General features: G+C 40.2%; 1 protein-coding gene across 4 annotated transcripts in view; it reads left to right on the top strand.

Moving 5' to 3' along the window:
• chd3 (chromodomain helicase DNA binding protein 3) overlaps positions 1 to 13,781 on the top strand; it is a 49,433-nt gene that overhangs the window by 21,826 nt on the left and 13,826 nt on the right. For 3 of the 4 annotated variants that reach the window (XM_079370852.1, XM_079370850.1, XM_079370849.1), the window contains exons 19-36: positions 956 to 1,097; positions 1,524 to 1,655; positions 1,766 to 1,883; positions 3,334 to 3,458; positions 3,544 to 3,775; positions 3,860 to 4,044; positions 4,666 to 4,843; positions 5,126 to 5,212; positions 5,526 to 5,611; positions 7,358 to 7,491; positions 7,570 to 7,714; positions 9,339 to 9,501; positions 9,627 to 9,790; positions 10,270 to 10,450; positions 10,555 to 10,674; positions 10,758 to 10,898; positions 11,762 to 11,870; positions 13,000 to 13,132. In XM_079370852.1, coding sequence (XP_079226978.1) covers positions 956 to 1,097; positions 1,524 to 1,655; positions 1,766 to 1,883; positions 3,334 to 3,458; positions 3,544 to 3,775; positions 3,860 to 4,044; positions 4,666 to 4,843; positions 5,126 to 5,212; positions 5,526 to 5,611; positions 7,358 to 7,491; positions 7,570 to 7,714; positions 9,339 to 9,501; positions 9,627 to 9,790; positions 10,270 to 10,450; positions 10,555 to 10,674; positions 10,758 to 10,898; positions 11,762 to 11,870; positions 13,000 to 13,132 — 2,575 coding nt within the window. The remainder of the gene's footprint in view (positions 1 to 955; positions 1,098 to 1,523; positions 1,656 to 1,765; positions 1,884 to 3,333; positions 3,459 to 3,543; positions 3,776 to 3,859; positions 4,045 to 4,665; positions 4,844 to 5,125; positions 5,213 to 5,525; positions 5,612 to 7,357; positions 7,492 to 7,569; positions 7,715 to 9,338; positions 9,502 to 9,626; positions 9,791 to 10,269; positions 10,451 to 10,554; positions 10,675 to 10,757; positions 10,899 to 11,761; positions 11,871 to 12,999; positions 13,133 to 13,781) is intronic. The other variant, XM_079370851.1, reaches the window with a different exon arrangement.

Genomic DNA, 13,781 nt, shown 5'->3' with positions numbered 1-13,781 from the left:
TAGCCATTCCAGGACCTGCATAGAAAATAGGGGACATTGCTGGAGCATTTGTACAACTCTCATCTTAAAAGAAAAAAAAAATATGAAAGGAGACCTTTTTTCTCTGCCACAAAACACAATTTCCTCTAAGTCAGTGTTGATCTTTGTTTGGAAAAGCCACAGTTTCTTGCAGTATCTTTTCAGGGTCCTGATATTTTCTGACAATGTGATGATGATGTGCCAAAAGCATGTGAAGTTTCATCTCTACAGTACATAGGTAAAGCCCCAACACAACTATTGGATGTATGTGTCTCCTATCTGCACTTGGCTGCCTTGTTAAAGTGTCCAGGTTATGTGCAGAGCCAGTTTGTGTCCCTTCATTTTACCGATATAAAAGCCCTTGCAAGTTGAAGTAAACTCTTGCACTAGGCTAACTGTTTTTTATTGCCTCGTTCTTTCTTTGTGATACCTTTACTTAAGTATAACAAGATGAAGTTTGTCATTTTCAAACCGACTGTCTTAAATTTACGAGTTTAATCTAATTTTTTTTCTTTTTTTTCTTTAATTTAGCCCTACTCCTGAACCAGAACTTGTCAATCATCTTGTTTCTGTCAGTTCCAGGGGACTAATGTTAGCCAGGAGGCTATTGCTAACAGTTCTGATCAAATGTGCATAGTGGATTTTTATTATATTCTGGGAGGGCCAATTAACTCGGCCTTTCAGGGGCCAGTCATTTCTGAAGAGGGGCCTGCCTCTTTGAGTTAATTCACCAGCACACTTCCACCCACCCTGCAAAGCTCCTGTCTCCCCTGCAGGACCCCCCATATTGCTGCTCCGACCCTCTGGGACTCATTCCTTAACTTATCTTAGACTATTTCTGTGTTTTTTATTCTTTTCAATGTTTTGTTTTGTTGGTATTTTATGTTAAGCGTCTTGGAGTACTAAGAAAAGCTGTATTTTTTTCTGTTTTAAACAGGAAATACTACAAGCTGATTTTGACAAAGAATTTTGAGGCTCTGAACTCAAAAGGCGGAGGAAACCAGGTCTCCCTGCTCAACATCATGATGGACCTAAAGAAGTGCTGCAACCACCCCTACCTCTTCCCAGTTGCCTCCATGGTGAGGGCTGTTCGACAGTGTCTCTGTTCTAAGGCCCAGTGCTTTGCTTTTGTTTCTGTACACTTCCTGTTTCTCTTCTTTTATCTACTTTAAAATGTGTATGTGCTTTTTTATGTGCCATGTTCAACCTCTCAGTGACTACAAGTTAAAAATAGAGTGTAAGTCTTTAAATCTGACTAGTTTGCAACAGCCAAAAATACAGAAAACTCAACAATAGATACACAAAAAGAAGCACAACCATAATAGAACAGTACAGGATACAAACTATCGTAAAATATAACAAGTGCAACATCAAGAGCAAGATTATACATACGGGACTTAGTCCTCTTTAAAAAAAAATCATAAAAAAAGTTTCATCATCAGTGTAGCATTTATACAAATGAATGCCACATTAAAGCAGAAAACAATTTCTATTTAATTTTCCAGGAAGCTCAAAAAACCCCTAATGGAGCTTACGAGGGCTCTGCACTCACAAAGGCATCGGGAAAACTGACACTGTTGCAGAAGATGCTGAGGAAACTGAAAGAGCAGGGGCACCGAGTGCTTGTCTTCTCCCAGGTAAACACTAACACACACGTAAACAGAATTCCCTTCACAGATGTTGAACCTCACCTCAGTGGTGAATCCAGCTGTACATACAGACGCTCTCTGTCTCCTCCCATTTACAGATGACCAAAATGTTGGACTTGCTTGAGGATTTCCTGGACCATGAAGGTTATAAGTATGAACGAATTGATGGCGGTGTTACGGGAGCACTGAGACAGGAAGCTATCGACCGCTTCAATGGTGAGATACCCATCTATGGCCTAGATCAAGACAGATATTTTTAAGTTTAACTCATCAACTCAAGTTTTTTTTACAGATCTAAACCTTTATGATTATATAAATGCATGAATGCATCATGAGACAGACTTCCGTGTCTCCCAGAGAATGGCACGTTACCTGGTCAGTGGATTTCTCGGTTGGGGAGAATTTCACCAGCTCTCATCCACGTGCAGAGACAATAACACCAGGAGTATGGCTCGCATTTTAAAAAATTCCACTCAGTTTTCTATTATTTATAGGAGCACAGCAGCAAGCAGCTCTAGATTAAAATTATTAAAAGCGAAGCTGTTACGTTTTAGTTAAGCGGACCCCAAGTGCAGAGACGGACAATCAAAAAGGTTTAACAAAAGGTAATTTAATGTTCAAAATGGAAAAACGACGACGATGACTGATTGAAATCAGGTGTGCCTCGTCTGTTGCATGGAGGAGCCAGCCACACCCCCTGCCACTCACATACCTGCAGGAGGAAGAAACACAGAAGAAGGAGGGGGAGAAGAGAGGACACAAAACTACACCAGAAAACAAAACTGAACTGAAACCTCACAAGCTTCAGTTTTAAAAAGAGCGAGGAACATCAATTGGGATTTTTCTTTTTAAACATGACTTTTGTGATGTTGCACGGAGCAAACGAGGGCTCATGCTGTGCATTAGTAAGGGCCTTCTCCCTCTCCCCTGCTCTCTTGAACATTGTATGAATAATTAACAAAGTAAATAAAAACGGGTCGGAAATATGATTAGGTGGTACGCCCAGGTATTATCTATGTGTGGGAAACTTAGACTGTCAGCACAATGAGTCGTATTAATAAAACAACACTCATCATCACAGGGTAGCTCATGATATGATAGACTACGCTATACCATCGTTACGATAATATTACAATACAGCTATTCTGAGATCACATGTACAGTGCTGGACAATCATCTAATGATGCATCATAATATCTGAAGAATGAAAGACTATACAATTCTCCAAACATGTTAAAAAGTAAAGGTGAAAGATTAATTGTTGTATTTACTGCAATTTCATGCTTCATCTTAGTCTTTTATCTTCCTGTCTTCTTCTATTCATGTTTTCCTCATTTATGTCAACAGCGAGTTAAATTGGCAGGAAAATGTCTTTATAGCACCATAGTTATTTTATGAGAAATTATTGATATTTGGCCCTTGTAATTCAAAAAAATGGACTCTTAATTCTCAAATTATTATTTTAGATGTCAGTATGGTGAGATTTAAGTAAAAATAATACTTAAAACATATCAAGATATACTTTAAAATGTATTAGTTTTAAAAAATATAAATTAGATTTAAAATCTAAATGGCAAAAATTGGTTTTGAAGAAAATAAATTAAATTTAAATACAATTGATTGATTAAATAAACAACATCTCTGGCTCTTCTCACTCCTTCTGCAGCTCCTGGTGCTTGTCAATTCTGTTTCCTGCTCTCCACTAGAGCTGGAGGTTTGGGCATTAACCTGGCCACCGCGGACACGGTGGTAATCTTTGACTCTGACTGGAATCCTCACAATGACATCCAGGTATGACACGATGTTTGCTAATGAGGAAAGAAATTAACCAATTTAACATCAACTTCATCCTTTTTTTTATTTGTCCTGTGCTCAGGCGTTCAGTCGCGCCCACAGGATCGGACAGGCCAACAAGGTGATGATTTACCGCTTTGTGACGCGAGCTAGTGTGGAGGAGAGGATCACACAAGTGGCCAAGAGGAAGATGATGCTGACCCACCTGGTGGTCCGGCCAGGTCTCGGATCCAAAGCTGGCTCCATGAGCAAACAGGAGCTGGATGACATCCTCAAGTTTGGAACCGAGGAGCTCTTCAAGGATGAAGTAGAAGGTGAAGAAAGGTTATTTATTTGTTAAATTCACCTTGAAGAGCAGGACAAATAAGCAAATGCTTTTGTGTCTCCTCGTGTTTCAGGTATGAAGAACAGTTCAGGGGATAAAGTTGAGGATGAAGGCAGCGTGATCCACTACGACAGTGTCGCTATTGAGAGGCTGCTAGATCGAAGCCAAGACGCTACAGATGACTCAGACGTCCAAAACATGAACGAGTACCTCAGCTCCTTTAAGGTGGCCCAGTACATGGTCCGAGAAGAGGACAAGGTGAGAGCAGTTTACTCGTTCAAACACTTAATTAGAGAACAGTGAGGAGTTCATTAAGAAGTGTATTGTTGTCTGACCTCGAGGACAGCAGATTCTTCTTTTGAAATTTTCGAAAAACTAGCATGATTTTGAAAGTAGCATACTCTCCGTTTTCCGTATTCACTCACCTCCTCCCCTCTGTGCTCCCTCTTTGTACCAGATTATAGCAGTTTGCTTATTCCCAACTGCAGACCCTGGGCAGGTCAACACAGATTACATATACAATACAATAAAACATAGAAATTCATATCACAATGCACATATGCTAATACTTATGACTGCTATCAAAACCTACATTTAAAATATTGTATGCATCCTCAACGTTAAAATACTGAATTTTAATAGTCAACCGATCGACAACAGTAGAAAATATATGAAGTGTGTAGTTTCTGCATTGCTGCTGCTCTGGTTTTATTTATACTAGAAATATAAATGAGAAAAAAACATTTTGAGGATGTACGTATGTTTTACATATTTGTTCCTTTTAGAGTAATTCGATCTTTGCAAAAAAATCTGCAAATGTTTATTCATTTATTAACTTTTTTTTAGTCATAGCCAGCATTGATTTTTTTTTCCTTGCAGATCGAGGAGATCGAGCGAGAGATCATCAAACAAGAGGAGAACGTGGATCCAGATTATTGGGAGAAACTGTTGCGACATCACTATGAGCAGCAACAAGAGGATCTGGCAAGCAAACTGGGGAAAGGGAAGAGAAATCGCAAACCTGTCAACTACAATGATGCTGCACAGGAGGACCAAGGTAGGAACCAGGTCTGGACCTGGTACTGTGTGGACATCTTAGTCTTTAAAAGTCAAGTAAGCCGGGAAACTCTTTTAAGTTGTTTTACGTCAATAATACCTTCCTTCATATTCATCATGTCTGATTATTTTGGGAAGCTGTGGATTTATTAAGATTTATTTTTTATCCTGTGATCTTTGTAGGATAAATATTTTGGATGATATTTCTTCTGTTTGAGTTATTGCTTGCACAGTGGAAGTGAATGGGCCTGGCCTATTGACAGACCACCATGTGCTGTTTCAGAGTGGCATGCTGACATTTCAGATAACCAGTCCGAGTATTCAGTGGGCTCTGAGGAGGAGGACGAGGACTTTGACGATCGGCCGGAAGGTAAGAAGAGATTAAAAAAAAAGACCTCAAATGGAGCTCATGAAAAAAGAAAGATTGCCTGTAGCACACACACACACACAGACTGAGTCAGGTCTGTATTGAATTACAGGTTGAGATTGATTTAGCTGTTACAGTTGCCTGGCGGGTCAAACAAGTTGGGTTGCCAAAACTTTAGACCGCCATCCCCCTCCTCCTCCCCCTTTACTTTAGACTGTTTGTGAAAAAAATCCTTGAAGCCTTTCAGGAGGTTTTTATTTCTCACTGTAAATTCAAGAAAACTTTGGCAAATAAATGATGAAAATGTTGTCCCTAGGTCGAAGACAGTCTCGTCGCCAGTTGAGGAATGAGAAAGACAAACCTCTGCCTCCTCTCCTGGCCAGAGTTGGAGGAAACCTTGAGGTTTGTTGGATACTGTGGAAATAATTCTGGGTCATCATTTTCTGCTTTTTTTTTTAAATTGAGTAATCTGTCTGCTTTGTTTTAAGATGAAATAAAGTCCATGGATATAAGAGTCATAAATCAGAGATAACAGTAAAGATGTTGCTTTTCCAACAACTCTGAAACCTTGAAGCTCATTTAAAATTCTGCTAAAAATGGACATGATTAAAAAGGTCTACATTTTTTATAGCAAGGCTGTAAGGTATATTTTAGCTCTTGTCGGCAGTAAAACCAGTTAAATTTAAGCTTTTAAAAGTTTTGTATACATGTTCTGATACTTTTGTATAAAGTTGTATTTCATCCTTCCTGATACCATATTGCGCATGCGCAGGTCGAGTAGCTTTTCCAACAAAGTCACGTGTGACCCCTGATGACCCCGACAGGTCTACATCTTTTGGTGTCATCAGAGGATCTGTTTCTTTACATCTTCCCGCTCGCAGGTGTTGGACTATCGAAGTAGCATTGAATTCGAGCTGGTCGCTAGTAGCCTTGTGGCTGTTGTCGGAGCATTATCTTCAGGTTGCCCGTTTGGTAGCTGCATTTTTCTGAGAGTGAAGGCAGCGTTTGCGCACTTACTCCCCATTTATTGTGCCCTGTTAGCCAGGACATAGACCCTTTGTCGCGTTTGCACCCGGAGATGGTGCTCAGCACCTGGGACCTCTTCGGCAGGGTGACAGGGGACAACTCAGTGCCCCCTCTGGTTCTCCCGCTCAGAGGTGAACAGACCTCTGGGTCAGGACGCCCTGGCTCACGACTGGCCAGGGGTTCCCCTCTATGCTTTCCCCACACTTTTGTTGATACAGGCAGTGCTTCAGAGGGTTCTCCAGGAGGGCCACAGGCTGCTTCTGGTAGCCCAGTTTTGGCCGGGGAGGATGTGGTTCCCACTGCTGTGCAGAATCTGTCACAGCCAACCATGGCTCTCCCAGACAGGATGGACCTCATGTCCCAGATGGAGGGTCAGATCTGGCACCCCGACCCCTGTCGCCTATCGCTATGGGTTTGGCCACTGCAGGGCCCGATTCGTCGCTGAGCAATTGCTCTATCGTGGTTCGCCGGACTGAGTTAAACGCCAGGGATAGACCCGCATCCAATACGAAAACAGGGGGCAGCTGTTCTCAATCTGGTGTTCAGGCAGGAAATTGGACCCTGAGCACTGCTCTGTGCCGTCAATCCTGGAGTCATTGCAATCACTCTTGGATACTGGTCGTTCCCGCTCTACCTTGATCAGCCAATACTGCTGGCCTGGTTCCAACCCCCACCAGGGGAAGACTGCAGTGGGTCGGCGTTGCGATGCCCTGTACGGGCCTTACGGGCCTATGTCGTGGGTACCGCCGGTATGCGTTGATCTGACCAGCTATATGTCTGCAGCTGTTGTCCCACTGGATTGTGGACGTGTGGACATGTCCCTCGGAATCGTTGTGTCTCACGAGAAGAGTCTGAAGGAAGATGACACCAGAAGATATAGACCTGTCGGGGTCATCAGGGGTCACGTGTGACTTTGTTTGTATCGCTACTTGACTCGCGCATCAGCAATATGGTATCATTCAGTGCTTAAAGCACCGCCTCTGGCGGTCATCCAGTATTCATAGAACCGAAGTTACATACTGTACGTAACCTTCATTTTCTAGAATATCCTTTCAATCTAGAACTGTCCATTTATGCCAATTTCACTCATAAATAGCTAAAGTATACTTTAATCTTCAAAAGGTTTTAGGTTTTAACACCAGACAGAGAAAGGCTTTCCTGAATGCTGTGATGCGCTGGGGGATGCCATCTCAGGACGCCTTCTCCTCTCAGTGGCTTGTCAGAGACCTCAGAGGAAAGACAGAGAAAGAATTCAAGTAAGTGATTTATAGTATTTTGACATTATCATTTCTATTTGCCTTCCACTAAATATGTTTTTTCCCCTTCTGTCCCAGGGCTTATGTATCCCTCTTTATGCGTCACTTATGCGAGCCAGTGGCTGATGGGGCGGAGACATTCGCAGATGGTGTTCCAAGGGAAGGCTTGTGTCGCCAGCCGGTCCTCACCCGCATCGGTGTGATGTCACTTGTCAAGAAAAAGGTAAGCCCATACAAAACATAAAGATATTTCACTCAACATTTGGGTCCTGTTTGTTTAGGGGTAGCTGTGTTTGCCATGGTGACAATTGTTGAACTTTATTACTTCAACTAACTCCTGAGGCAGGTGTATTTTTGAAAAGTGCAGCCTAATAAACCTGAGAGCTTCAGTAAATGAGGCAGATGAATGTACTGTACAACATTGTGTTGACATTTGATTGACATCAAAACCTAATCGTGGGTTGATATCGATCTGTTGCTGTAAAATCCTGCAAAAAGTCGGGCTGGCCCAGACACTTCTGGTTTTTAAATATTCTCTTAAAACTTATTTTAACTCCTTGGCTTTTAACTCTGAATGAAAGACTGTGTTTTTGTGTCCTTGCTCTTTGGGTCTTTGAACGTTAAACTGTGTGTCAGAACTGTGGCTGTAAAATAACCCTGGAACAAAACTGTTACTGTGAATGTACATATATGCAAATATATACTATTTTTATTTTATTTAAATGATCATCTATGGACAGTCATCTATGCACTTTAATGTAAATAATGAAAAAAAGCACAGTCTACCAAAGTCAAATTCCTGTTGTGTTACCTACCTACATACAGTACCTGGCCAATAAAGCTGATTCTGATTCTGAACAGGTGGGGTGATAGGAATACACTCTTCTGCTTAAATACGGCTGAAATAGCTGTTGACTGGCTTTAATAAGGCCTTTTAATCAACTTGCAAGCAACTTGTGAAGCAACAAGAGTAAAATGTCTTGGGTTTACTTTTTTTCTAAATTGATTGAAGAAATGTTGCATACTATTTAGTTACAGCAATATGACAGACTTTTAAAGAAAGGGGCCACTCCATTTGTAGATTTTAAGGGCTGACTCTATACCAACAACCATTTCAGCTGATTCTATAGTGATAAGAATGTACCTTCAACCACATTATTCCATTTCTTTCCATAGATGCCCTTTAATCATAACCATGGCGCTTGTGTTTGTTATTAAGAGAGCAGAAACCAGCAAATAGGTGTATAGTGAAAACTGCTTATATTTATGTGAAGTGTTAGAAACCATGTGTTGCTGTTTTATATTCTTAAAAGATTCCCTGTGAATCCTTTATGTTATAGTAGACAGTTTGAATTCAGTGTAGGACCATTACAACTACAAAAAAGACAAACTAGCTAAATGGCTATGGAGATGCCAACCATTGAAAGTATTGAAAATAGAAGTTGCTCGAAAGAATTACTGAAGGATAATACATGCTCACTTGGTAAGTTGCCCGATATCTTTAATTAAACAGTCTCAAAAGAAAAAAATCTGTCTTTTGGTCCATAAAAAAAAATAAAAAGTTATTTTGAATAATCCCCCTTGACATGTTGAAAGATGTTCTGATTACCCCACTACTTTCAGTTTGGAAGTTTATTATTTCACTTGGCTTTCTCCAAACATAAATCTGGTTTTCAGTCCAACTTGTCAAAACCTGCTGACATCCTGATCTGCTCTCTGTGCCAGAGGAATTTAGGAAACACTGCCAGGTGAACAGGGCATGTGGGTGGAGATTTTAAATCAGGTGCTTTTTGTATGGTATGGTTGTATGTGCCATCATTTTCCTGTCCATGTGTCTTCCTGTCTAGATTCAGGAGTTTGAGCACATCAATGGCCGCTGGAGTCTTCCTGAGCTCAAACCTGAGGTCAACATCGATAAAACCTGTTCCAGGGCCTCCTCTCCTGCTGTGAAGACCGCCACTCACACCCCTGATGCCAGCTACAACAACACACCTTGCACCTCCAAGCCAGGTAACCATACATACAGGAGCACACTCCTGACATCCAGCAGGGGGCGGCCTATTCAAAGAAGCAGAAAATAAGCATGAGTTGAGTCCAGTACAGTAATGCCTGACCATTTTATTGTGCTTTAACAGCGACCCCTGCTCCCTCAGATAAGCTGGAAAAGAACGGAAAAGAGGGAGAAAAGGAGGAGGAGAAAGATGAAGGAGAGGCGATGTCTGAAAAAGAGAAAGGGAAGGAAAAAGAGAAGGACGAGGGGAAAGAGGGGGACAGCAAAAATACCACAGAAGCTGAAGAGGTGGGATACTGTTGAAAAAGAGCAGACATAAATGTGAAAAATATTTAAATAGTTTGGTTCTTACAGGACAATTTCAGTGTTCTCTTAAGGCCATCATTTAGTTACATTGTCATTCTGTGACAATACCACCATCAGTTTTTGCCCACTTCAACATTCTGATTGCACAAGGAACTTTGCCCGATCATGCTAAAATCTTGAGAAAATCTCAATAGGATTTAGAAGATGCCGGGATGCATAAACTAAATAACTGCACTATACTTTAGAAAGGGATCATTCAAATTGTATGTAAATAAAAACTTGATAACATACACATAGTTATAGCTGTGAACCAATGACAAATTAATTGTGTGGTCATCAGTGACATCAGTGACAAAAGTGATCAGTTTCCACGATTGATCACAATCACATCAAAACAGATTTATAGTGAAAGATTTTAGCACCAAACACTTAATACATGAAATGATGTGTGACTTTCCTAGCTTTCATCTTCAACAAAAGAGACATTCAAAACATCATCCCCTGGTCAGAAAACCGAAGGCAGAGAGGAGAGCAACCTAAAAGAGGAAGAGAAGAAACAAACCAATGACTCTCCTGCTGCTACAACAGAGGGGAGTAAGGAAGAATTAAAACAAGACACAGATGTTAAAGAAGAGAAACCAGGTAAAAGAAGAACCAAAAATTACAAGCGTTTTTACTGGCAGAACATATAAAGAATGTTTGTGAAGAGAAATTCAAGTAAATCCTGTGTTGTTGTTTTTTTGCAGAAGGAGAAAAGTGTGTGGAGGAGAAGGAAAAAGACAAAGAAAAGCGAGAAGAGATACAAGCAGCAGCAGAAGCGACCGATGCTAAGGATGCTAAGAGCGATGGAGCTGACGTGAAAAAAGGTAAATGTTACTGACAGTATGCTTCTCTAAATACATAAGCACACTGTTTCTGCAAATTGATGCAGTGCCATTTCCTGCTACAGAGGACGTTAAAGGTGAAAAGGATGCTGGAAAAGAGGGGAAAGCAGCAAAGGAGGAGGCGCCGATTTTCACCAAGGGGAACGGGAGGCCTCCAATTGAGCGACCTCGCTTTATGTTCAACATTGCAGATGGCGGCTTCACTGGTGAGCACAGATTGACCTCTGGAGGCTGCTTGTGGAAGTGATTAAACTGATCAATGAAGCAGATTTGGTCTTGTGCATACATAAATGCATTTCTGGATTGAATACAGGGTAATTACGTTACTTTTCAACATTCACTGTTGCACAAAAATCTTCAAAAACACATTTATGATAACAACAACAAAAAAACAACAACTCAAAGGATCCTTCAAACACTGAGAAAGTTGTTTATTTTTCATAAATGCTTCAAACCGTAGTTGATACATGACACAAATCTGCCCTGAAATGGAGCTCATATAAATCTTGAAAGGCTTGGGTTTTTTTTTTTTTTTTCTAGAAATGAGGTTTATTTATTACATCATGTCTGCAGTTTGTGCTGAAGACAATTGTTGTTGGGACAAAATAATATCTGAAAAGACCACGCCTAGATCTCTGACATCAACAATCAGTTAAACTGTTTCTTAAGTCTTGGAATAATAAGTGACTTTACACATTATTCCAGATATAAATGTAACAAGGCTTTTACCTCCCATTTTTATGGCTGTTTTATATCAAAAACTATTGAACAGATCTGAGAGAGAGGGGTGGAGTAAGGTTTAAAGGTGAAAATAATTAAATAAGTCATCAAACGAAGAAAGAAGTTTAAAACAGTCCAAATAATTTCAAATTTATGACTAATACAAAAAATAACGTTCCCTCTCACTTACCAGAGCTGTTATATAGCAGCAGGCAGCCAGAATTATCTCCACCTTAATCGCATACCCAGAAAAGCCTCCTGTGCTGTGGAAACACCTGCAGCTAGGTTTCAGCTAGCTAAGCAGTTTGAGACACTTTTTTTAAAACTTGTTTTGGCTTCACTCCTGCAGAGCTGCACACTCTATGGCAGAATGAGGAGCGTGCTGCTATCTCCTCGGGGAAGATGAACGAGATCTGGCACCGCCGACACGACTTCTGGCTGCTGGCGGGAATCGTGATGTATCCTTGACAGGAGTACCCAGGCGATGACCCGGCTCTGTTTATTTTACGATCAGACCTCAGAAGCCCAGCGTAATAAGTCAATAAGCCAGAAAGAGCTCAGTAAACAGCAAACTGTGTCTGGTGGAGAATGATGTAGTGGGCCATTTAGTTCATGCTGTTCTCTCTGTTATGGTAATGATGGGCATGCAACATTCGCATAAAACGTTGTTCATTATTTTCCAAGCTAATGCTGCAGGGGAGATATAATTAAATCATAAGAGAGAAATGTGTTGTTTCAGGATCTGCCTGAGGCTTATTTTGTGAAAAACTTAATGCAATAATTTTATTAAGACAATAAAACAAGAAATAAATCTGTTTAGTTCAAAAGTGTAGCTCGATGTTTTGGGGTTTAAACAGATTTACTACTTGGCATTCAGATTCCTAGTGGGAGTAAAAGGTACAGGTCTTTTAACCAAACCCTTTTCTGATTTTTGTTTTAAATCTCTATCAAGTTCTTTGACTATGGAGCTAATGGGTAAGCATAAAGTAGGAAAAAGCTTTGCTTGGTTTTATCCAAAGTTTAAATAACCAAAAATCAATTTCTACTTTCTTATATATTGAGCGTTTTTGATCTAATTTTGAGATTTATATAACAGTTAAAATGTCAGTTAAAAAAGTTAAAATATCAAACCATGACAAAGCTGCAGTATGTTAACAAGTCTTGCTGGTCCAATTTTTTCTTCTGTTTTTTAAAATGAATGCAGAAATAGCAGTGTAGAAAGAGAGGCTACTTTCTTTTCCTTGCAGCTACAGTGACGTTTTCTAATATCCTGACTATACACAGGACTATTTCACAAAAAACAAAAGGTTCACTGTTTCCCCTTCTTTTTGTTGTTTGTTTGCTAGTCATGCTAACAGCATCCTCGCTGTAGCACCAGACATAAGGCAAACATTTCAGCGCAGTGTCTTATGTTATCAACAAACTCTGATTGAGAAAGCAATGCAATGTATCATCAAAAAAGGTTTCTGTTTCTTAACTGTGATGTTAGCTTTATTAAGGATAAACTTTATTGATCCCCCAATGGGGGAAACCAATACATTTTTTATTGTGATAATTTAGAGCTATTACCCTTAACCCATGTACCAGTCACGGCTACGCTCGGTGGCAGGACATCCAAAATGATCCTCAGTTCGCCATTGTCAATGAGCCTTTCAAATCGCAGGCAAATAAAGGCAACTTCTTGGAGATGAAGAACAAGTTCCTGGCAAGAAGATTCAAGGTACGAGAGTTTCACCATGACTTTCTGGAGAAGAGTCTGTTTGTCCTTAAGCCTTTTTTTGTTTATTTTACGTTTATTTAATGTCTACGGATATTTTTTTAATGTAAGCTAAAGTTTGCAGGCATATACAAGTATACAGATACATGTAGTTTGATTATAAACAGACATTTAAAGCAAGCCTTAGCAGTGGACAAATTCCATGGACTTGCCCTTCAGACATATTTTGACATTGCCATTAAAAAAGGAGTGAGGTCAAAAACCTAGCCTACTTCGATGCAGACAAACTATTTTAGGAACAATTGGCAGTGACTTCTGTCACCTGACTTGTTTGATGGTCGGATGACGGATGCCCCTAGACCCACATATTGGCTGGGTGGTTTTTGCTGACCGCTGCATTTATGGAGAATCTCTCATCCTGTTTTGACCGGCTCACATGTTTCAGATCCTGCCCTTAACATCCTCATTTACTGTCTTTCTGTCTGCCCTTCTCCTAATCTTTTCTGGTGAATAATTTCAGGTTTTTGTTAAATACAATCATCAAGAACAACCAAGAGAGCACAATTTTTGTTTTTACCAATCCTTGTGTTATCACAAAAATTCAATGTCTTTGCTTTTAGTTTAAAACAGAGAAATAACACACTTCAGAAAA

This window comes from Symphodus melops (genome assembly GCF_947650265.1).
Source record: "Symphodus melops genome assembly, chromosome: 20".
Taxonomy (NCBI): Eukaryota; Metazoa; Chordata; class Actinopteri; order Labriformes; family Labridae; genus Symphodus; species Symphodus melops.
Note: the sequence above shows the minus strand (reverse complement) of the source record. Positions and strands in the feature narration are given on the sequence as shown.